The sequence below is a fragment of the Heliangelus exortis genome, chromosome 1 (assembly GCF_036169615.1).
Source record: "Heliangelus exortis chromosome 1, bHelExo1.hap1, whole genome shotgun sequence".
NCBI lineage: Eukaryota > Metazoa > Chordata > Aves > Apodiformes > Trochilidae > Heliangelus > Heliangelus exortis.
The window spans coordinates 104131712-104156615 of record NC_092422.1 but is presented as its reverse complement, the minus strand read 5'-3'; the positions used below and the strand labels follow the sequence as shown (position 1 = coordinate 104156615).

Sequence of the window (24904 nt, the reverse complement as noted above, 5' to 3'; positions counted from 1 at the left end):
GGAAGCTGAGGAGGGACTTTTATATGGACATCTGGTGATCAAACAAAATGGTTTTAAACTGGAAGAGGGCAGATTCATGACTGATATATTAAGAAAAATTTCTTTAGTGTGAGGGTGGTGAGACACTAGCACAGGTTGCCCAGGAAAGTTGTGGCTGCCCCCTGCCTGGAAGTGTTCAAAGCCAGGCTGGATGGAGCCTTGAGCAGCCTGGACTAGTGGAAAGGGGGTGGAACTGGATGATATTTAGGGTCCCTTCCAACCCAAAGCATTCTATGATGGTTCTGTGAAAAGTCCCCAGTTCACACCAGTGACTGACCAGAGGAAGCTGCCCATCACTGCAGCTCAAAACTGGAAAACACCCTAAACATCACTGTGGAAAAGGAAAAACAGAAAGACATGCCCTATCATACCTGGGGAAACAGCTGGGGGCTATCCAGATCTTTCCTTCCAATTGTGACTAAGCAGTGATGCATCCAACAAAACTTTGCTTTTTTTTTTCCCAAAGCATTTTATTAAAAAGTTTAAAAATATTTGTACAGAGCTGTTTCAGTTTCTTAAGAGTACTGTCTCTCCCTTGACTAAAAGTAGAAATAAAAAAAATACCTCATACTCTTGCACAGTTCTTCAGAAAAAGAACTACTTTATTGCCTTGATTTGTTTCATTCACAGGCAGGGATAACCCAGGCACTGCTCATGTAACCAGTGTGCTGCTCTGGAAGACACATCCCTGTCTCAGGACTTGCTTAGCAGTGCTGCAAGGCCTCTGAGTGAGCACAGTGAGCACTCTGAGTGTGGAGTTGCACTTTGGACCAATTGTTCCTTATTCTTCTCTAATCCAGACTGACTGCAGAGGAGACTGAGCTGCTGCTGTCATACTATTCCACTAATGTGCTGCATCCTACATCTTGAGGCTGCTTTACCATCAAGGCTGTTCACCTGGGAGGCAGCATTCCTCCTGGGATCATGCGCTGCTGCCCATACTCTTATGAGCACCAGAGAAGATACAGCTTCCTAACAGGACTCTCAGCTCAGGGGCCACAGAGCACTTGAGGAATTGCACTCCCTCCAGGCTGAGCAGCCTGAGGTGGGCACGCAGGCAGTCAGCACAAGCAGCCTGTGGCTGCACTCAACACCAGTCATGTAAGGAGTGAGGAGGAGCTGCTGCTGTGTGGCTGAAGACATTCCCTCAACCAGACAAGAATGGGAATGTTACAGCAGTGGGAAAGAAAAGCACATACTGAAGTGAGCAGCCATGTCACCAGCCTCAAAAGACCAAACACCTAGAAAGACTACAGAAAGGGATCAGATCACCTGTGAATATCTGAAAAAAGAAAAGCTGACTCCACCTCTTGTGTTCTCTAGCTTCTTGGGGATGTCTGTCTGGCAGAGGGACCAGTGAAAGCTTGCTTACAGGTGTCCAGCTCTGAGGGCTGTGTGGGCACCTAGCTCATCTGTCTGAGTATGAACCATCTTTATTGGAGTTGCCAACTGCTTGGCTATCAGCTACACAGGCTCAGCACTGGGCAACATCATCATCACCCGCTGCTCCCCTATGAGGTAGGTAGTTTACCTGTACAAGGACCATTTGTTCTTTCAGTGGCACATCAAAGCCTCACTGTCAATCTCTCTAAAAATCTGACATAAATGTCAGAAAACTAAGCTCTAAGCTATCCAAAAAGGTTAACCCAAATCCTAGCACCTGGTACCTGTTTCCGTCAGAGAACACGTAATATCCCAATACTGTCACACTGGTGAGAAAACACTGGCCATGTGCCAAAAATGCACATGGAACTCCCAGGTGAGCATATCTGATGGCCTGTGTACCTTGCCCATGACTATAGAGGACTTGGTAAAAAGTCTAGTAAAATTAACTGAAAGGCTTCTCACTGACTAAATGGGATTTACGATAATTCTGAGACAGGTAGTAACTAAGTCCCGAATGCTAACAGCCCTCTTTTGTGGGCATGACCATAACTACCCCATTAAACAGCCACAATCCAACATTCTACCTTATGTTCTCATGGCTACAGTATCACTGCATCCCTCTGCATGGGAGCAATTTCCATGTCAGCCTATTGCTGTTCTCTGTAGTTCAAGCGTAAAGAATAAGAAGTCTGAGAGAACAAGAAAAAAGATACACTGATCCTCAGATTTCCACAGAGATTAGTTTGAGCTGAAGAGAAAAACAGAGAAGTCTCTACAGTTCTGTTTTCAGCCATTGAGAAGTGATCTCACTGTAGCTCTTCCTCCTTTTCACTTTGTAAGTCAAGACTTGGGAATACTCAGACAGCAGATGCTCCCAGTAGCAAGAGACGTCCTCCATCTGCAAGTGCTCAGTGATGAATTGGCGTCCCCTGGAGACACACAAGGCACAGTCAGAACCAATTTCCAGTTCCTACAAGACTCTTTGGTTTTGTTTTATATGTATATCAACTTTCTCTCTTCTGTGTTTCAAATGAGAAACAACATACACCACTCTGTACCATCTATTTTAATTTCACGCTTCTCATTCACACTCACAGCTCTGACAGTTGCAGTGCTTTTGTTATCCTCAAGATGGTATTTGTTATCTGGGATAATAAGTATCAGAATTCACATTTTAAGATCCAGCCTCAGCAGCACTGACACATGCTGCCTGAGAAGCCAGGTGCTGCCAGCCTGGACACAGAATGCTTGTAAGGCAGATGAGGTGCCCAGGAGTCAGCTCACCTCACATGGAAACAAAAACTCCCAACCACTGATAGCTTTCGGTGGGGTTCCTGACATGGGTCACATCTGAACCAAAGCTACAAATGATTATATAGTCTTGTTCTCCAGTTCCCCTTGCTTGTTATGAGTTGCCCATCCCTCCTGCTGTTATTACAGAAGACCAATTAAACTTCACTCTATTAACACCAGGTTTTGACAGGTAACTGCTCCAAAGGCATAAGAAAATGTTTTGGAAGAAGAGTACCCGATAGCCAGAAAGGACACACAACTCACCTCTCTGAAATTTCTTGTGCTATGGCATCATTTTCTTTTACAAATTGCAACAGCTCCCTAAAACAAAGACAATTAAAATGCTATGAAACAACTAATCCAATGGAAACATTTTCCCTTAGCTAAACTATTGCAGAGGATGAGATTAAGGATCTAAAACTGAGTGACAGACAGGTGTTCCTAATTTCAAAGCACAGAAGAAACCTGCCAATCCCAGTTGTTCCATATCAGTTCTGGATGGCATGCTGAAGTCTGGCAGCTAACACATTTTTGGACAAGGAATACATTCATCTCCCCCTCATCTGTGCTGCAAATTTAAGTGCCTAGTGAGTGCTGCTTTTCAGCGAGAGTGAGAGACCTCCATACTCCAGTGAAACTGTACTCTCTAAGTACTATGAGAAAAAGATTCTTTGGGGACAGTGGCAAAGACACAGGAGCATGACCTCCACGAGCCTTTTGTCTGATACGTAGGAGTGGAGGCACTTGCTAGCATGATACAAATCAGTGTTCCTGCAGTATGCAATGATTCTCTGCACACATCTGGGGCCTCACACTTGAGGTCTCATACCTGACGTCAGAAAGGTCTGATCTGACTGGGATGTAATGGACCCAAGGCTTCAGCTGGGGGTAGAAGAACTCCAACCACTCTTCTCCCACGTGAAAGACGAGTGAACCACACAAGAAGAGGTGTTTCAGCCGGAAACTGGCAGCCACTCCCCGGAAATTAAACAGATACCTTTAAAAGGAGAATCAAAAAGAAGCAAAGGAGAACCTGATCACACTCAGAATTATGTGAGGAAATACAGTAAGACACTGGGCTTCAGTTAGCAGTCAGCCTTCCCTCACAGGCAGCAGCTGGAGGGGGTCTCCCTCACTCTGAGTCAAGTATCTGTTGCTGCAACAAGAGGAAGACATTTATTTGAAGCGTTTCACAGGAAAGGTGAGCTGAAGTTAAGGATATGCTAGGTGAGCTCCTGTTTAGTGTCAAAACAGAGGTTGAAAATCAAGGCATGTTGCTTTACCTCTGGGAAAAACACTTTCCTGCAACAAGTCAAAAGAGGTCTCACAGACAACCGCCAACAAGGCATGGAAGGTCACAGCATGGATGCTGATCCTGTGACCTTCAGAGACTCTGTTACCACAAGGAGCTTTTTCCCAATTTTCTGTTGTCTTTCAGTGATCTTTTTTGTTCATTGTTCTGCTTTTCCATATCTTAAACAGGCTAGCACACAACAGATGGACTTTGCAGATAACAAGGAATCCACAATTTTGGTTTTGGTATTTTCTGCCAAGTTAGTAAAGTGGGATTGACTGGAGGGTGTTTCTCTTAGCAAACTGTATCTCAGAAGGATGTTTGTTTGCTTACTTGCTCGCTTTTTAAACCCACATTTCTCCAATTATATGGAAAGCCTGTGGGTAAAAGCCCTCTGTACATAAAACTACTGTTTGAAGTCAACCATTTTGGGCTGGGGGAAGGGAGTTCTTCTTTTAATGAAGCTACTTTGGGTGAGACAGGGATTATATATTTTATGTTTGGGGTGAGATGAGAATTCTAGCTAAACTTAGTTCAGCAGTAAGCAACAAGGAGTAAATCTGACATTATTCTCCATTCCTTTTATTACCTAGGGGGTTAAGGCAGGGACAGGATGAGCAGCTCGTTGTATTAGCAACTGAACAAATACATGTAGAGGTGTAAAAATCCAGAGGTGTAGGAGTGAGGAAGTGCCTCTGTCCAATTCCAGACACAGCCCACCACGGACGACCTCAGCCAAGTCACCGAGACTGCTCTCAGAACACCTGCACTGAAGCTGCAGTTGTTGACCCTACCAGATCCTGAGCTGTAACAAAAGTGTGTGAGAATGTCTCGGCCAATACTGCACAAGGGGCTTAGGAAGCATCAGGAGTTGGGAAGTCTGTGCGTAACAGAAGGGAAAAATCTGGGCAATAGTCTGGTGAAAAACCAAATGAGACATGTGAATCACATTTGCACAAAAACACAGACCCAGCCAAATGACTGAGTTCTTGTATCAGCGGATTCTAGCTGATAGAATTGTAACTGGGTAATTTTAAAGCTGAAGTAAAACATCATACACACACGTGCATACACGCTAAGAGTTCATATTTTCACACAGAAACCCACAATAACATTATACCAGACACCCCTTTCAAAGCTGCTAAAAATAAAAACCTTTGTAAATCAAAACCACATTCTCCCAAGCAACATGAATCAATGCTCAATCATATTTCAGATCATGTATCTGCTCAATCATACTTCACATTATCTCTTTTACTCTGTATACACAATGGCAACTCTTGCCCCATTACATATATGAAGCATGATTCCTTAGGTCCTTAAGTCTTTGAAGACAGTAATGTTACCACTGTAGCACTGAAAAAAAAAATTCTAATAAAAAAAAAAAAAAAAAAAAAAAAAAAAAAAAATCATATTTTCCATCTATATGCTTGTTAGTGACCTAAGACCTTTACTTTCCCCAAAGCACTTTACTTCTCCTGACCTGACAGGAGAAAGCTGACACTGAAAGAGGCCATGGAAAGCTCTCGAATTTTCAGCTGCCTTAAGTCTGTTCACAAGCTTTCTTGTCTGCTTGGAGCTGGAATTAGACTTCAAGATAAAATACACCATACAAAGAAAGAAATAACTCACTGCCCTTGAACAACCTAACTAATCAAAACTCTTACTTGTATTTGCAGTGATCAACCAGTGGAATTTCCTTTGCAGGAGGCTTCCCTAATGTGTCCTTGAAATAAAGAGAATTAAAAATAAAAAATAAAAAATAAAAAAAAAATCAGTGAGATTTAGATGATGATTTCATATTTGTTTTCCTTCTCAGTCAGAAACAAAGCTGAAGTCTCAAAATCCTCCATTCCCACTTCTGAGAAAACCTTGTCTGCTGGGCTTTTAGAAGTATGATGAAGAATTCTCATCCCTTCAAACAAGAAAAAAGTTCAGTAAATTACATGCTGCCTGTAAGCAAACGCCAGCACAAACACATTAAATGATAATGTTTAGTTGGCAGCTATGGACTGGAAAACAGCTTGGGACAATGGACTGTATGAAGCCAAGTGTAAGCAGATTAGCCAAGATTGTGTGGTGAGAGTTGGACTGCAGACTTAGTATGGAACTAAAGAGTTATCAGCAACAGTTATCAGAAAGTTAGCAACAAGACCAAGAAACGGAGATGACAGAAAAAGATTTAAAGAGACTGACAACAACAGACAGGCAGCTTGGGGCTAGAAGGGGAAGAGTTGGCTAATTTTGTTGTAATGGAGGAGGTGGGGGTTGGCATAGGTTCATTTTCTGATGTTTGCTGGTTTCCTTGATCAAAATGTGTAAACGGAAGTAAAATGTTTTGCCTGTCAGGCTGTAAAGACTCCTTTCTTTCATCCATCAGAGAGGCGTGACCTTCAAGGGACCTACAAGCCTCCCCCACACACACACAGCTCTCCAACAAGATGCCTTTCAGTTGGCAAAAGCCATCCTGCAATGCTACCCTTTTTGGCCTTCATGCTCACGAGACAGTCAACACCCATGCACCTTCTCAGATTTCCAAGCCTGATTTTTAGTGTACTCCGCATCAACAAGTTCTGGGTTTTCTCGGGACAGCAGAATGAGGGGATCTCTCTCGGGGCTTGTTCTGCAAAAGAAATGCTATCAGTCATTGCAAATCCACCTGACCCAACACAGCTAACTACAGAACTCAAGATCCTGCCTCTTGACGAGGCTAACTGCCCCATGTCCCCTGAAAGAATTAAGTCCCTACCATACAGCATATTTTTGTCTAAGAGTCCATTAGCAGAGTAGCATGACTTATGTGTACCAAAATGATTTGAGGCTCTGCTGGTTTCACTTACTAAATATTTAATACTATTATTTAAGCAATTCCCAAGACAAACCAGTGAAGATGTGTGTTTCCTTCAGGCTTCATCCTGATGGGTGCCAAATACTTTAACTCCTGTTTAAGTCAGACAGAGAGCCAAGAGACACTAAGCACCTTCAGCACTTGATCCCTCTGACACCAATTTAAAACACAACTGATAAACAAGGTTAGGAGATCCCTGAGACTACTCATCACCTCCCAAGTTGAAATGGTAAGATATCAAACCCATCCCTATTGGGGGTGGAGGAGGAATAAAAATGAGTAGGGGTTAACACTATTTGCAAACTGTCACTAGAGAGAGGGAAAAAAAAAACCTACTCTCTTCTCCCCCACCACTCAGCTAATTTCATGTAAGAATACTTGTTGACTTACTGTTGAGCACCTGCACAGTGAATGAAGTATTCACACTGGCAAGAAGCATGCACAACAATATCAAATCTTTAAACTCGTATCACACACCTGCAGTTCCCTCCACAGAACAAAACAAGCTGGTTCCTAGTGTGACAGTTTTACTCATTAAGAAGTAACAGAGCAAATCCATCACAACTTCTGTTTCCATTATTAGATTACAATAAACTGGCTGCAAATGTCAATTCTTACCAGGAATTGCTAATGGTGAAATGCTGCTGTACAAAATGTCCCCCTTTCCTTCCTTTTAAAAAATACATTCTGGGTTACATTTGTTTAGGTCACAAAGATACAAAATTATTGCATACAGAGAGCTGTCATGGCATGTTTTAGTAGAATCTCCTGCTACATGAAAATATGCTCACCTGGATCCTCGGAAATATCCTTTAGAGATTTTTTTCATCCATGGCCATTTTTCTGCAGATCTGAAAATATTGTTTATACATGGCAATAAATGATTTAATATAATGATGAAACAGCCTTCTCATCAGTTTTCACAGCATGATCTCTTTTTATTATTCTTCATTTTTGATGGAAATCACCTCCTTCATTATAGCAGAAAAAGCTCTCAGCCAGGTCCAATGAAACAGGTTTTCCTGTAAATATTGTTTTTAAGGCAACATGACATATGCTACTTTTCAGAATACTTTCCACTCAAAAAAATGAATTACACATAACCCCCTCACCAAATCTTTAAGGGTATTAAAATTTACCTAAAATTTGAATCCACTTTTTGCATCATTGCTTTATTTTTCTGCAGTGAATATGGATAGTGTAAAATGACTAGTTTCTAACCACTGTCATTTCCCATTGAAACCAAAACAAAACAACGTCTTGTGTTTTGCATTTCAAACACAGGGTTTCAGGGTTTCATTGTCTTCCCAAGAAACTTTCAATTTATAGCTAAATGAGTCCTTCAAAATAGCTGTTCATGTTTTATTTCTGTCAGTGCAGTCACCTGCCTCCTGCCCCCTCCAGGAGCAGGGGAGCTCCTGGTTGCACTTCTTTGTTTCACTTGGCTCAACATGCACCCTGTCCTGATCCCCAAACTGATCTGCACAGGTCAAGCTCTGCATCTGCTTGTAACCCAGTGACACAACTGGGGCACACTGGGAAAGAAAGTGTAAGTAAATGCTTTGGACTTTCATTATATTATACCATATCACATTAGGCTTCAGCTATGATTAGTCCCATAGACCTCTAGATTTTGAAGAGGGAAACAGTCAGCCTTGCATTCTGATGTCAAGTGATTGACATCAAGGTGTGGGTTGTTTTTTTTTTTTCTTGTTATGTTTCTATGTTCACTCACTGTTGCACATTTTGTTTGTCACTCTCCATGGGAAACAGACCCTTATTCTGCTAATAGTCAAAGATCCTGCCAAAAGAAAGACTCCCAGTCAGAAACATCTTCTGTCTTACTCCCAAGCCCAGCAATAACTCTTGATTCTTGGGAACAATTCCAGGTTTCTCTATTGCACAACAATACCCAAGTAAAACCAGATCTAAAGAAGGCTTTTCTTTAGCTTTGCAGAAGCTTATACAAACATCCTGGATCATCCCTGCAGTGAAAAAGCCACAGCTCTTAGAGAAGTAGTTGGAAACAAAGGAAAACATTTCCATGCGTCAGGGGAGATTTCTGCAGGCGAAAGATAGCTGCTGCTTTATTGACAAAACCTAACCCAGCAAAAATGATAGTAATCTGGCCCTGACAGCATGAAGAATGTGTATACTTTGTCCTCTGAACTCCTTGCTAAAGTGTTGGAAACAGAGAAGCTAATTATAACTTCTAGTTACATCACCCAAGGTTTCCATGGAGAATTCTAACACAGCAGTGAGGCTGTGTGTAGTTAGCAAGAGGCAGCAGGACAGATCAAAGGTCAACAGACCTGTTATCTTAGCCTTCAACATCGCCTTAATGCTGCCTGGGTGCTTTTACTGTGAGTTTGTCTTCCCTTAGACCTTCCCCCCCCCCCATACAGCCATTTCTAAAACATACCTTCTGAGGTCCTCTCTCATGAGGTCCCAGCGCCCTAAACCTGTTGGGTAAATTGGCCAAACAGCTGGTCCTCCTTCCCAAAATGTCCAGGCAGGATACATAATATCATTGTATTCAGGTGTCTTAAGAAAAAGGAGAGTTAATGTAAGAATAAGAGTACTTCAGTTTACTGACTGAGCCCAGCAGTAATGAATGTCCCTCCCAGGGGTTCTGTTGGCTTTCTCCATTACTGTTCCATAAGCAGCCACAAAAACTTTGTGGTCACTAGTCACTTTGTGGTCACCATTGTGTGTGGGATTCATATGAAGACAAGCCTATATGGCAACATTTCTAAGATTTAATAAAGGCTATGTCTTGCTGCATGACAACATGAGACTCACATGAGAAAACAACAAGAGACTTTCATAATATAGCAAACAGTAGAAGACCTGAGCTCCACTCACCTTTCTAAAAGCTTGTGCCTATGTGTAGCTACAAATGTTTTTTCCTGATCCTAAGTTGAGGCACTTTTATCTCCACAGAGGCACTTAAAAGCCACTTTTGATACTTAAGTCTGCAGCTCCTCAGTTCATTGTAGCCTTCCTAGAGAGCATTTATCCACTCACTGTAACAAATGTCCAGGTCATGTAAAAATTTCATTTCCTCTCTCCTATTTGAATGCTTAAATTCCCATATAACCAGAGGGAAGACCATTGATAAGTAATTCAACTCCTTCATGAAACCAGACCATAGGTCACTTCCCTGTGCTATTAGCTTCCAATTAACTGTCACCGGGAGATAATGGACAGAGTCTAAGGCCACCAAGATAGTTAGGAGCTTGGTGCACATGACATAAAAGCAGGGGCTGAGGAATGGGTTTGTTCATACACAGGAAGATGAGGCTTGGGGAAATCTAAATGTTGTCTCCTACAACCTGATGAGAAGTTCAGAGAAGGTAGAGGCAGACTTTCAGAAGTGCAGAGACAGAATGAGAGGCAACAGGCTTTGATTACAAAAAGGAAAGATCCAATTACAGATGGGGAAATACGTTTCCCTTCTGAGCAAGTTCAAACACTGGCTACAAATACTCTGTCCTCGGGGATGCTCAGAACTGGGCAGGACACAGCCTGGATCTAGCTGGTCCTGCTCTGAGCGAGGTGCTGGAGTGGGTGATCTCCTGAGGTCCCGTCCAACTTAAATGAGCGTGTGCTTCTATGATCTGCTCCTTCTCAATCTTGCTATAAAGAAGCACTGATAACAAACCATCCCAGGGTGGGCCTTTGGAAATGCACAATGAGACAATCCTGCAATCCCTTATGCTTTCAGATTCAGAATTCATCCTGGAGCCTTCTTCATTCTGGCAGTGACTAACACTGTCTGGTTAAATGTGAGCTGTGCCTGGGTCATGGCTGGTGAATGACCGTGCTTGCAATGCTGTACTGAAACCTCAGAGAGAGTTTTAGGATGGCTGTGAACGAGGCAACAGTTACAGATAGGATTAGAGTCCAGACTGAATGATCTGAAGACCTGGGTAGGATGCTATAACTTAGCCAAAACAGAACAGGGAATGAACTAGCAAAAGTAAATGGTTTATTGCTTCTTTTTGCATCTTACTATCTGCTGGGCTTCAGCCAAGGTCAGGATCTTTATCAGGATTAGGAAGCCAGGGTGCAGGATCTGGGCATACTGGGCACACACTAATGCAAAGCAAGATTAGCTAAGCTTGAGGTGTAGCAATATTTTGCTGGAAAGGATGAGACACGATGCTACTGTCATGTTTAGCAAACAGGAGTGGCAGAAATATATGGCAGAGCTCCCCAGTCTGGGACCAGAGATGCAGAGTGTCTCTACGTGTGTGCATGCCTTTGTGTGTGTGCATGTCTAGAGATGAAAAAGGGAATCCAAGGGAAAAGTGTTCACAAGAGACAGCAATATTAAAGAAAAGAAGAAACACCTATCTTCAGTACCAAAAAAGGGGATTAAAATATTCGTATTAAATGAGAATAACCGTGACAGCTGACTAATGATTAAAAATACCTAGCAATGCTGATAAACTATGGATACAATTTTAAGAGAGGCACTGCAGCAAATGACAGTGCTGCTGGCACACATCCCATCTAGCTGTGCATCATTCCTGTGGCAGAGGTACATTTTTTGACCTGGAAGGGGAGCTAATGAGGGGAAAAACTGTTCTACTGAATAAATCTGCAAGTCTGTCTGCCAAAAAAATGGAAGTGAAAGGAAACAAAGAGCAAAAAAAAGCAGGCAATTTTGACACAGAAAATCTGCAAGAGACCACTCTCAAAAATATGTTCCCAAGAGAAAGGAGGGCATGCATGTCTCAAATGCTCAGCTTTTAAAGGTGCACACACCTTACTGAACGAGAAGACTGGGATAAGGGGTTTCATCCACTTGGGGACCTGGGGATAGTCTCGCACATTGATCACCATTTCCATGTCAGGGAGGCGGCTGATAATCCCCAGAATGAAGTGCTCTACTCCACTGCATCTGGAGAGAAATGACAGATGACAAAGAGCTATATGGAGAAGGCAAAATCCTGCAGTCTCTCGCAGGCCTTTCTCTCTGTGCAGGAGTAGAGGAGATAGTGAGCCTGAGCCATACCATAACCCAGGCTGGGAAATGCCTACAGCAGCCTCCAGTGGAGTACATACACCAATGAAGCAACCCTTCCTGTGAAATCTGGCCTAATCTTCAGCTTTCTCTAGGACCCCACAATCAACCAACCCTTTGTACACTAAAGTGCAACAATGACATTTACCCCTTGCTACATTTACGCTTCATGTCTAATTTTCTAGGTTTCTGCTGTGATAAGGAATTCAGTCCTCTGAAATACCCTTGTGCTTAATGACTTTAAACTTGGCAGAGTTGGAAGTACTCCTGCATCTCAGCTAGGGAGATGAGACCTTCTGCACAGCCCTTACCTTGCAGGGAACAAGCAGTCCTGCTCACGATACAATTTGTTCTTAATGATTTGGTAGTGTGTCCCAAGCTTTCGGTTCACCACATCTGATATTATCTCCTTGGAAATGCCACTCTGAAAAGGAGCCAGGTCCTGCTTCCAGACACTGAAACAAAAAAATCAACTATTATTATATGGGATAGAGAGGATACTGTGCATTAAAATTACTGCAGCATACTGAATGGACTCCTAGATGCAACAATTTCCATATAGCTCAACACATGTGGCATAACTGACAATTTAAGTCACTTGGAAGAGCTGTTACTCAGAGACTCACAGGTCCAAGCTTAACTCTTTGAAGTGTGTTCTTTGCCCAAACAGAAAGCCCAATACAGGACTCTTGACTCTACTCCAGGACAACTCCATGGACAACTCCAGCTACTCTCCCAGAAAGCTCTTTACATACCCTGTCAGGTTTTGGGCAAAAGTCTTCAGCTAACTCAACCTTCGAGCTGTGACACTTGTGCTCTGGCCTTCCATGAACAATGGGCCACACCAAGACCAAACTCCTCACATAATACCATGCTATTTAGATATAAAACCATCAAATAACACTGTGCAGTGAAAGTCAACCCAGTATGAGTGGCCTGTGTAGCATGAGTTCTGTGGCATCTGCATGTCACCAGTGAGCTGTAAGCAGGCAGTATGAAAACATAAACCAAACAGATATAAGAAAATACAGAAAGAGGATGCAGTTTATATAAACTTAGTCTAAAGGTCCTCAGATGTAACGGCTTGGAGCAGTTAATGAACACTGTTGTAACAGCCATGGAGATGTCCTCCCCACATTTTGGTTGACACTGTCCTCAGTGCGTTGTTTTAGTGACAACGCTGTCAGGGTGATCCCCCTGTGACAGTGTTCAAACACTGGCACAGGTTGCCCAGAGAGGCTGTGGAATCTCTGTTCTGCAAGATGTCTAAAACCTGACTGAGTCTCTGCAACACTGCTTGAGCAGAGGAGTTCAACTTGAGGAGCGCAGGAAATCCTTTCTAACCTCCAGGATTCTGCTATTTCACAATCAGGGAGAAAGCAGTAAAACTACATAAAGAATTGCCATTATGCAGATAGGCTGACCACAGGACAAGCAGTCTGGCAGGGATGCAAATGCAATGAGCTTGAAGGAAGAAAGGCAGTTTTATTCATGTCATTGTAACCTATCCATGTCATTGTAACCTAAGTGACTACTGAAAGGTAACAACAAACAAGTAAGGAGCTTCAGTCCTTGACCACTGAGTCACAGAAGACTAAACACAAGTACAATCTCTATGGGGAAAAGTACTGGCTGTCAGTGTTGCACTGCGTATTTACACACTTCCAAATCAACTATCAAAATGAACTAAGTTTCTTAAGTGTCACACAGTGTATGTGCTGTATTATCTTCCTGGGTTCTTCCGTAATGCCTGTCACGGAAGCAGTGTTCTTTATCAACCCTTAAATCAACTGCTGCTTTAGAGAAAACTAGGTTTCAAGAATCCCAGCAACTGTAACTTCATCTTACTATCAACTATCATGTTCTGAAGCAGATCTGGAGGTTGTTACTATTTGGGAAGGTGTTCTAACCAAAGGTGGGCAGGAGATGGTAGAGTGTATGTTTAAAGATCAGGAGATGTCTTTAGGCTGTATCTGAATTGGAACTCAGGAAAAATTCTGGAAGGCTAAACTATGACACTTTTGTCATCACTATTTCAAAAACCAACAAGGACCAAAAATTTCAAACAGAGTGCACAAACTGTTCCCCAGTAGGACTCATCTGATATTAAAAGCTAATAGAGCACTGAATCTCACACCCAAAGTGAGTGAACACATCCTGTACTTCTGACCAGGAGGCTTAAAGTTGAGTATCTGGATTTCTGCATTTGGCATTCTAATCCCAAAGGCAGAGGAATATTCACTCTTGCCTGAATTACCTCTTCTCCTGTAAATAAAAATGCTGCTTAAAGGTATCAAAAAAGCCCAGACCAACAATCCCTGCCCATATAGCAATGATGACCTAAGACCCTGTAATTTTTGCAACAATGTAGCTGTGCCCTATCTGTGGGAACAGAAAGGAAGTTTGGTTTGGCTATGTCTACATGACAGATCAGCCTGTACATGTACTGTCTACAGTTGTCTTGCATCACATATAAGCCTCTAGCATCATATTCACTGTAGGAAGATCAGGCCAGCATTTCAAGTCAGAGAGCTGTCATTATGCATAATGCTCTGAAGTTATTACAAAAATAAACAAGACTTTTGTCTTCCTGAATGGTCTTCTCTTGATCATCCTTTAGTCATGTGAAAGTCAGGCACACTACAATTCTCAAAATAAGTGACCTAAACTCCCCAGAAAGAACACTAAAAAGTACAACACACCATCACATCAAATGAGCCTGTGCCCTGTAACAATCTTAAGTATTTGCAGTATCTTGCACATACTTGATTTCTTCCACCTTTAAAATCCCATGAGAAAGACTTGTTAGCAACACTGCACTGAGAAAGAAGGTGGAAGTGGGTTGTTAATACAGAAAAATCACCAATTGCGCGACCATATATATGTATATATATACATGAAATGCTGTCAGTATCTGTTCATAGAATCATAGAATATCAGGTTGGAAGGGACCTTAAGAATCATCTGGTCCAGCCTTTCTTGGCAAAAGCACAAAGCCTGGCAAAAACCAAAGTTGTTCAATCACAGAGGACAACAATGAGAAAGACCATTTTGCAGGTGGGCGCACTTTTTATTGGAAACACAGAGGACAACCTGTTTCACAGAGTGCTGTTAGAAATATTCTCCTCTTAAGCTCTCTGACCTATGATGTCTGCTGATGTGACTATAGCCTAAATATTCTCTAGCCAATTCCCACCCATCAGCGATGGCAAAAGCCTACATGGACAAAAGGAAACCGTTCTCTCACCTTTGGTGGCAGCTGCAGTTCTCCTTGACACACGGCTTATAGTCTTCCACAGCTTTCTTAATTTGGTCAGTTATCTTTTTCCATTTGGCATCTGAAACACGCAGGAAGGAAAAGTTAAGAGGACTTAATCCATCCAACTACCAGAGCAAATACCGGGACCCGAGCAGGATTCCTGCTCCAGCTGGCCATAGCAATACACCGCTGTCCCACAGCACACTCCAGCCCTGCTCCAGCCCAGCGAGCCTGAAGGGAGCGGCTGCAGGGAGACAAACCGCGACAAAGGGGCGACAAACGCAGCTGCGGGGAACCGGGGAAGGGGCTGCGGGTCGGGCCCCCCGTGGCGGTCGCCAGGCTGAAAGGAAAACCGGGAGGAGCCGATCGCTAAAGGAACTGGTAGGCTCCTCCCGGCTTCCCTTTCAGCCCGGGGACCTCCACGGCGGGCAGGGCGGAGGCGAGACCCCCCCCTCCCTCATCGCCCTAACGGGACGGGCGGGCTCCTTCCCGTGCCACTGCCGTTCCCTCCTCCCCGCCATCGGCGGAGCCGCGTCCCTCCCCGCCCCCCAGCCCGGCAACACCCTCAGACCCGAGAGCCGCTTACCTGCCTGCTGGCCCGCAGCGGCAAGCTCCAGCCACCACACGGCGACCGCCGCCAAGGCGCACAGGCCCAGCGCCGCCCGCCCCATGCCGCCACGGCCGCCGCCAGCACCGTTCTGCGCCTGCGCCAGGGGACACCGGGGCGATGGGGAGACAGGGGAGGGGGTGATGCCCCAACCAAAGATGGCGGCCGCCGCCCTAGGGCCCCGCGCAAAGATGGCGGCGCGAGTGGCGGGCGTCGTGCCGCGGCGCTTGATGGGAGCTGTAGGACAAGGAGACGGGGAGGGTGCTGCGAAAGGACCCTGCGCCCGGAGAAGGGCGGGATGTGCCCCTGCGATAGGCAGAGAAACACAGAATCGTTTTGGGTTGGAGCAGACATTTGAGATCATTGAGTCCAACCATTAATCCAAAAGTGCTAAATCCACCACTGAACTATGTCCCTCTGCATGTCCTCATCTGTGTCCTCATCTATGCATCCTTTAAATACCTCCAGGGATGGTGACTGAACTGCTGCCCTGGACAGACTGCTACCCCAATGCCTGACAACGTTTTCGGTGAAGGATTTTTTTCCCTAATATTAGATCTAAACCTGCCCTGGCACAAGTTGAGGCTGTTGATTCTCACCCTAACACTTCTTTCTTGGGAGAAGAGATCAACACCTGGCTACAACCTCCTCTCGGGTAGTCCTAGGGAGCAATAAGGTCTCCCTTCATCCTCCCTTCCTCCAGACTAAGCTACTCCAGTTCCCTCGGCCACTCCTCATAAGACTTGTTCTCTAGACCAGACTCAAGAAATTAAAAGAGCTTCTCTGGACATTCACCAGCACCTCAATGTCCTTCTTGTAGCGAGGTGCCCAAAACTGAACGCAGTACTCAAGGTGCAGCCTCACCAGTGCTGGGTACAGGGAGACATTCACTGCCCTAGTCCTGCTGGCCACCGTTTCTGATACAAACCCCTCCAAATAACCTCCTGGCTCTGCTTCTGTGCTACTCAGGAGTGCCACAAGCTTTGTGCAGACCTTTTGCTGCTGGTGGCCCTCACTACCTTTAAGGTTTTTAGGGGCAGAACTTTACCCTGGCGGCCTGAATTAATCACGCAGTTTGTTCACCCTTTAAGAGGCTCCTTCTCCCGGCCCCACCTCTTGCTGTTGACAAGGGCTGATTCAATTTGATCATTTAGTATTAATTCATCAATCTCATTGCTAGGATATAAAGGTTTAGATTGATTTGTACAAACTCTTCTGCAGCTCCAGGGGTATGCACCGCAGGAGAGAAGAGAAATGGTTGTTGAGTGACATCAACATAATGCATAGAACCTTCTTTTTGCAAAGTGGTTTCTCTGAATATAGTCTTTAAAACTACACAACCCCTCCCCCCCCCCTCCTATTTAGTGTTTGGGTCAGCTCAGTCATACGTGGCCAACCTTCAGGAGACCCACTCATTAATCTGGTGCTGGATGTAATAGCCATGCTGATAAGCAGCAAAATTAATGTAGGTGAAAAGGGCTGGGGCTAAGCAGATACTGTCCTGATACGAATGTAGACCAGCCAAACAATGTTTATTCCCTAGGTTGAGTGTGGAAAGGCCTCTTCATGGGGTCTGTGTATGCAGATGTGAACACTGAACTTTCATCTTTCCCAGCCCAGATCCAGCTTGGTGGTTTTAGTTTCCAGGAAGAGGTGCTGTAGCTGCCTGTTAATAGGAAAGGGACACATTTACAGTAAGTTTGTACCTCTAGCATGAATATTGAGTCATTAGCTGCACGAGCCAACTTGTAATAAAGGGCTCTTTTGTGTGAAACTGAATTGGTCCTGTAGGTATCTGTAGGTTTGGACGGAGATACAGTCGCCAGAAAACAGATCGAAGAGGAAAAGCATGTGCTGAGGAGTGTGAAGGTTTCTGAAGGACTTGAGTTCTGAACACCTACAGTCTTGCTAAATCTGCAAGAACTGGTGAACTCTGGGTACTAAGTGCTGGCTCACTCTGTGCAAGACCAGAAGTAAATGCTGGTATCAACAATGAGTTGTGTGACTGGAGAGCAGGGGCTCCTCTATGCAGAGAGAGACTGCATCTGTTGAAGTAAAAGACTTCAAGGGACTTTTTGAACACCTGCTTGAAGAACAGAATAGAATATAGAACAGGATGGACTATTTTGGCTGGAAGGGACTTACAGTGGTAGTCTAGTACAACTGGGGCTGACCAAAAATTAAAGCATGGTGTCAAGGGTATTGTCCAAATGCTCCTTAAGCATTGTGAGGCTGGGGGCATCAACCACCTATCTAGGAAGCCTTCTCAGTAAAGAAATGCTTCTTAGTGCCCCATCTAAACCTCCTGTGGTGCAGCTTTGAACCATTTCCATGGACTCTGGCACTGGATATCAGGGAAAAGAATTCAGCATCTCTCTCTCTACTCCTCACCTTCTTAGAAAGCTGTAGAGAGCAATGAGGTCGCCCCTCAGCCTCCTTTTTTCCAGACAAGCCAGAAGCCCTCAGCTGCTCCTTATAGGACATTATTTACAGCCTTTTCACCAGCTTTATTGCCCTTCTCTGAGTGAATTCAAGGACCTTCACGTTATTTTTCAACTGCAAGGCCCAGAACTGCACACAGTAAGCTCCCAGTGTGTTCAGCACAGCCCCGTACTGAGTATGCAGCTGGGGTTTTCCTCCAACTGTTGCTCCAGCTGGCTGAGTGATTGGATGGGTGAACTATGAGGCAATAAGTGAATGTCATGTGAATTATCTGCTATGATTAATAACAGCTTCCTAGAGTGAAAACCTTGACTACTTCTGTCTGTGTCATCTTTAACTCCTCTTGCACAACCGAAGAATTTTTATGGAAATCAGGGGAATCAATCCCATCTTTCCATCTTCTAGAGTCCCTCTGTCTTCCTTTTCATTTCTGCATAGGGTCTCCTTTCTTCCTTTTCCTTGACTGTCCCTTTCACAGCTGCAGTATCCACAGAACCAAATCTGAGGATGGTCTAAAGGCCCATAAGAGCTGAGTTCTGTAAAAGTGTGAACTTTAAGTAAAGGCAAAAATTGCTGATATTTTTACTCATCTGTGTTTGCCTCCAATGTCCTCCCTCAGTCTTAGCCAGCTCTACATGGCTAATCCACCCATTATTTCTAGCAAAATTTTCTGTCTTCACTCTCAGGTTCCAGACCAGATTTGCCTGCTTATTTCCCAACTGACTGAATAGAGACATCAGTGCACCATTCCAACACCATTTCTGGTTGTTTCTCACAGCACCCCTCTAGTCTCTTACACAGCTGGTAGAGCTGTAGTAGTTTGCTCTGTAGCAAAGGTTATTTCGGGTGCTTTCTCTGAGGCAAAGAGTAGGAGTGGTAGTCAGCATAAATGTTTAATAGGCCCTGAGAGCTAAGACTTTAAGATGAGGCTGCTTTTGAAGGTACATTTACAGCCTCTGCTCTCCCAGGCTTTGTATAATGAAAGCACCCCAGGCCACTGTGGTGTGGTTTTGGCATGCACCGTAGTTCCCCTCAAGCATGTTGGATGGTTGTTAAGCTTCAGAACCCCTTGACTCTCACTTCAAACACAGCCTTTGCCTCACCCTCTCTACCTTCTTAATTTCCTGCAAATCCAGAGCTCTGTGCAGGAGCATCTGGCTATGATCTCTGATACCCTCTCTCAAGCAGTCCCTCCCTCATTTTTTTTTTTCTCTGCCAAATCAAGTACAAACACCCACAAATTTACTTTCATCATGTTCCATATGCCTGGAGTGGAAAATCACAAGTCTGGTGTCCTTGCTTTACATATTCAACATAGGTTAGAAGAAGGGTGCTTGGGAAAGAGTTTCATTCTCTAAGGTTGCTATAAGTCTGAACTGAAGGAAACATGCTTTCTAGATCTTGAGTTTCTCTCAGAGCTGTGGTGTAGCTTGTCAAGTTGCTACTGTCTGCCTGTGCAGAGTTGAGGCTTTTTCTCCTTTAATTCATCCTTTTGTGCTAAATGGAAGCCCTAGGTTTTCTGACCTCCTCAAATAATGGCAAACTTTTCATGTGAAGAACGGCCATCCTGCCTGCAGAGAAGCTCTCCAGAAGTATGCACAGCCAGAGGAGGGTTATGTGCAGCTGGAGAAGGTGTAAAAGGGGAAATATACAGACAATGTAAATAAAGCTTCCTGTGAAGTGATGTGAGGCAGCTGGTGTGTGGTTCTTCATATAGCTTTCACACTTGATTGTCAGGGGGCCAGGCTGCTGCAAAAGGCATAGGTACTTCCAAAACTCAGAGGAGGGAGGAAACAAGCTACAGAGGCTGCTGAGGTTCCACACCTGTGACTGAAATTAGTGGGGCTTCTGGGGCTGAGCCCAGTCTTTCCCATAAGAAGCCACATCTCCTCTAGGGAGTCAAGATTGTTTCCTGTTGGTCAGCTCCTCATGGAGCTTCTTTTCCCTCTGGCTCTGAGAAGTGTCCTGTAAACACATGGGCCTGTGGAAATGCTGGGCCATGGCTGTCAGGATCCAGGAAGGCTGGTGACATGTGCAGTGCATGGCTTGGGGATGTTTAGTATTGAATATTCAGTTATTTTATGCAAAGGAGGCTAATTATGAAACTTAGAGCAACTGGAACAATGCGTGAGAAGTGCAGCACCAGAATATGATACCCAGCAAGGGTCATGAACTGAGGCTCAGCCTGCAGAACTGCTGAGCTGGACTGGGCAAAGTAAGTACAGGAGATCCCAGAGTTTGGTCTTGATGAAAACCCCACCCGAGCATGCCAGTGAAGGAAGTCAGTAACCCATCCCTCATCTCAGCCTAAGGGTTTATGAAGGCAAGGGAAACAATGGAGGATACGAGCCTGAGGTCAAAGTTTAAGTAGTGGTGCATACTGTGGGAGCAATACTTATCAGCTACATCTGGTGCCAGGAAGAAGATGCAAGAACTGCAGTGTCCTCATCCTTTGAAGAATCTGTGCCGAGGGATGCCACTGTTCATGACAGTGATGACAGTAATATAAAGAATTTTTCATAATGGCAACAGACTGTAGCAGCCCCAAAAGGGAAGAGGGACACCTGTTTAGTGTGAACTCTGTGTGTAAGTGCACATATAAAGATGGAGCCAGAAATATATTTAAGCCTTTATTTACACCCCTTTTCAGAAGTTCAGAAGATGTAGGGCTCTTGTACAGGTGTTTGGGGATTAAATTTCATTAAGACTCTGGCACAAACAGCAAACTGGAAAAGGCACGTATCTTTAGTGGTGGAATATGGGGGGCACTTGGTAAATTTTGTGGATAAAATCCCTTTTTTCTTATCAAGAAGGTGTATTCAATTATGTACCTATTTGTCTTTGCATTTGTTGCAGGGCACCAACACAAGCTAAAATTGAATATATTCCTATAGAAAAAGCCTTGGCATTAAGCCATGGCTGTAAAGATCTTTTAAAATCTGTTTGAGAGGCCATGTTAACTAAAACTGATCATAACTCACTTTTTGCCATTGCCAGTGGGGATCTGGCAAACACCTTCTGCAAACAGAGCGCCTCATTCTTTAGCTGCAGTTGTATAACTTGCAAATTGAATGTGAACCTGAGAAAGATTTAGTAGTTGCAGGCATACTCTCTAGAGCCTTTGACAGAAATGCTGTGGAACAAAGTCCCAGGCTAGATTATGTATATGTCAGTTGGGGGAAACAAAACAGAAAAAACCAACCCTGTCGATTCTCCAATGAAATTCAGAATTTTATTGCTGAGGATGAGACACTGCAGGATGTAATTAAGGTTCTACTAGAAGATGATTTGCACAGCTTATTCTGTCCCTGCTTCAGTTTAAAACGACTTAGATACCACTTCTCTGAGGCATGAAGAAAACTGATCCTTGAAGTGTTGCAGGAAAATAGGGATACAGAAAGCCATTTAGAGCCTGAAGGCAGTGCGAGACACCTCTGCCTCCCTCAACAGTCAGAAATACAAGTGATGGTAAATAGAGGAGTTCATGCTGGTGGAAAACACTCACTCTCTAGAAGGAAGCTAACGAAGTAGGCTTGCATCAGCTTGATGTGGGAGTCCTGAGCAGCCATTTTCATGTCGCCGGGTTATCTTCACTGCAAGGCACTAAAGCATTATAAGGGGGCAGGTCTCTTATGTCTGCTAACAGTGAATTTCATATACGTAGCAATAATGTCTGTCAGCAGGCTACAGTTTAGTACAAGCTCAGGAGTGCTGCAGCTAATTCCCTGTGCCTAAACCTACCACGCCGGTGAAATGCGATGTGGAAATACTGCCAGGAAGGGGGCAGTGTCAATCAATCTGTTGCATTTCTGGCACTACTCGCTTGCAGTGGATTGTCACATCTGTGCTAGCAGAAACTGGTATCGTATACGGGCGGGCTGGTTGAGATAAGTAAACAGAACAAGTGGAACAAAATGTGGCCTGATTTTGTAGTCTGAGATTGGCAGCATTTCACAAGCGATACGGATGCATAGTAACAGCAAGAAACCACAATCACAGATGGGGTGTGCTCTGTGGAGATTTTGTGATCATGTTGCAGGCAGTGTATGGTGTGGAGAAATAGATTCATGTTTCCCAAATTCCAGAAGACAGCAGGAGAGTGTAAATTACTGCCTTTTACAGTGGTGGTGCCAGGTTAGAGGTGCTGTAGCCCAGAAAGGTAAGCAGCTAGAAATAGCAGGCTTTTTGCCAACTAACCATGGTATGGGATTTCCAGAGGATACAGGTGACAGGGAACATCTGTGACAACAGGACTTTTATTACAGGAGAGCAGACAGCTTGTCTGTGCATGCTGTTGTTCTTTAGATGGGTGTAGTTGAACCTGGCTCCTCTGGGGAAGCTCTGTACTTTTGAGAAGCTCTCAGAGGAGGTGACATTGTGCCGAGGCTCAAGCTGAACAGCACCCATCAGCCCAAGCTCAGACAGTGATTAATGCAAAGCTTTTGGGAGTTTCTGCTTAGGACCAATTCCTGAACAACATGGAATATGGGAGCTCTTGCTCACTAATTTATCTGGCAAAAAATGGCATGTCTGTGTATGAAGTAAATGCTCAGTGTTGAGAAGCCTCTAGTTCCTCCTAAAGTCCCAGGACTTGTCACTACCAGTGTCATTGCTTCAGCTACTTTGTTTCCTGAAGACTATCATAACCCGAGAATGTCTAGATGGTTGTGACTCCATATATGTTAATATGGTCAAGTAGTTAAATCACTGAAGCATGGAACTATAATTGTGAGTAGCTTTGTTCCAACAACTTTTTTTTGCAGAGCTGCACAAAAATTGTGTGATTCTGTTTCTTAGCATTGCTTGAATGTAATAGAATTTTGTTTTGCTAATAAACTGAGGCATTAAGTTTCTAATTTAGGGATGGGATAAAATAAGTTGTGCTCTGATTTCTAATCACGGGAGAACTCTTCTAATGTGCACATATTCTGTGTTTGTCTTATAAAAATCTTTTCTTAACAATGCCCATTGCAGCTAATTTGTAACTGCAGAGTGTAAACATTGATTTCTAAAGTTTCTTTAATAGATCCCCAAGCTACTTAATTATCACTTAGTGACCCCTGTTTTCTAATGGTGATTAGCTTAGCTTCCTCAAACTTCGTGAGAGCTGGGTCTCCAGTGGCAGTAAGATGGACAACTTCTAATAATAGGATAGGAAGGTCTCCAACACATTACTGGTTCATGTCCTACCAGGAGTAGGATCTGCCCTTCACAGTGATACCCCTCTTAGCTGGGCATCTGTCTAGTTCAGCTAAAGCATGTATTAAAATCAGGGAGAAGCAAATTCAAATCAGAACTTCTCCAGGCTTTAAAAAAATCCTTTCTCTCACTAAACCTCTCCTCGTGGAAGGCTTGTTCTGGGTCTGGCATAACTTTTGTTCTGCAAACCAGCTGCATTCTTCAGTATCTGTGACTATGTGAGTTGAGGGAAAGAGCAACCTGCTTTCTGAGAATGATTTGCCATGAGGAAAGCCTTTAGGCTAACTTAATCCCTGTTACACTTACATTGACTTAAAGAGCTAACAGGGCTGAACTTCTCATTTAGAGATGGAGTCTTCCACTGCAACTTTGCATCCCACATCACTATTTAAATGACTGCCACTGGTTGTAACATCAGAGCATCACATCTCACACTGATGTTCTTATGGAGCAGATGGTTAGAGAGTTGTTCTTGGACTTGGCCATCCTGAATGAGGTATCACCAAAAGGAAAGGGGGTGGCTGTAGAAAAAAATTATCAGTTTCTACCTGCATTTGGAAAAATAAAAGGTGAAACACATAGAGACAGATTGGGAAAGGATAAAGAAATTATAGACGGGTCATCAGAGACATCAGAGATTTTAAAAGCTTTCAAGACCATAAGGTACACTCGTTATTTTATTCCAGCCCATAACATGCAGTAAGATAGCAGCTCAAACACATGAGTTCAGAGTACCCTCTACACTGCCTGTGCTACAAAAACAATATTTGTACCTTACCTGCCAGGTAAACCCTGAAGTTTATAAAGAGGGAATAATTGCTGGCTATCAAAGGTCTGAGCAGCAAAATATGCTTGCATCCAGAAGAGCTTTGAACCAGTTGTCACAGAGTTCAACAGATGGCTTTAACTCCTCTACAGCAACATCATCTTGCAACAGGGCTAGAAAGAATATTCTTGGGCTAGGAATCCAGGCCCTTAGACCCTGTGCTGCGAGTAGCTGTCCTCTTTAGAGTACCCACAAGGTTAAAAGCACTTGGTTTATTCAGTCCTCAGAGCAAGATAATCCTGATAGCATTGTGCTTATACTGGAAAATATTGAGAAGAAAAGACAAGAAGTAGGAATTCTGGGGAAAAGTACTGATTAAAGCAAAGGGCATAAAAGATAAAGTGTAGAGACTCATTATAACTTTATTTAGGCAGAAATTAGAGAAAGGCTTTTACTGATCAGAGAGGAGAGCTGTTGGAAGAGACTTCCAGAAGTATTAGTTATTGGTTTTCTTGTTACCTCCTATTGTCAGAGGGCTAGATCTATCTTAAAAGGGATACTGAGACCATCTGTCAGGGATGATAGGGTATAGCTCAGAGATGCCCACTAGTCTGAAACAAGCACTAAAACTTTTCTTCTTGTCAAGTACAGTACCACTGAAAATTCAGAAAATAATACTGAAGGATGCATTGCAATGCCTTCAGGTCCAATAATATGTCTAGGTCTGCCCATCATTCTT

The 24904-nt window shown here is 43.8% G+C and overlaps 1 protein-coding gene across 2 annotated transcripts; it reads right to left on the bottom strand.

The window, feature by feature from the left end:
• Positions 1-483: 483 nt before the first annotated feature.
• Positions 484-16161, bottom strand: POGLUT1 (protein O-glucosyltransferase 1). Of its 2 annotated transcripts, XM_071756340.1 has the most exons (11): positions 15738-16161; positions 15140-15230; positions 12204-12347; positions 11634-11769; positions 9283-9404; positions 7652-7711; positions 6536-6635; positions 5680-5738; positions 3548-3715; positions 2983-3039; positions 484-2354 (listed from the first exon to the last, which is right to left on the bottom strand). In XM_071756340.1, the coding sequence occupies exons 1-11, from the start codon at positions 16120-16122 to the stop codon at positions 2198-2200; spliced, it is 1479 nt and encodes a 492-aa protein (XP_071612441.1). In that variant the 5' UTR covers positions 16123-16161; the 3' UTR covers positions 484-2197. The 2 variants fall into 2 exon arrangements, with proteins under 2 accessions (XP_071612441.1, XP_071612450.1); XM_071756349.1 differs by lacking the exons at positions 6536-6635; positions 7652-7711; positions 9283-9404.
• Between the last annotated feature and the right edge of the window lie 8743 nt (positions 16162-24904).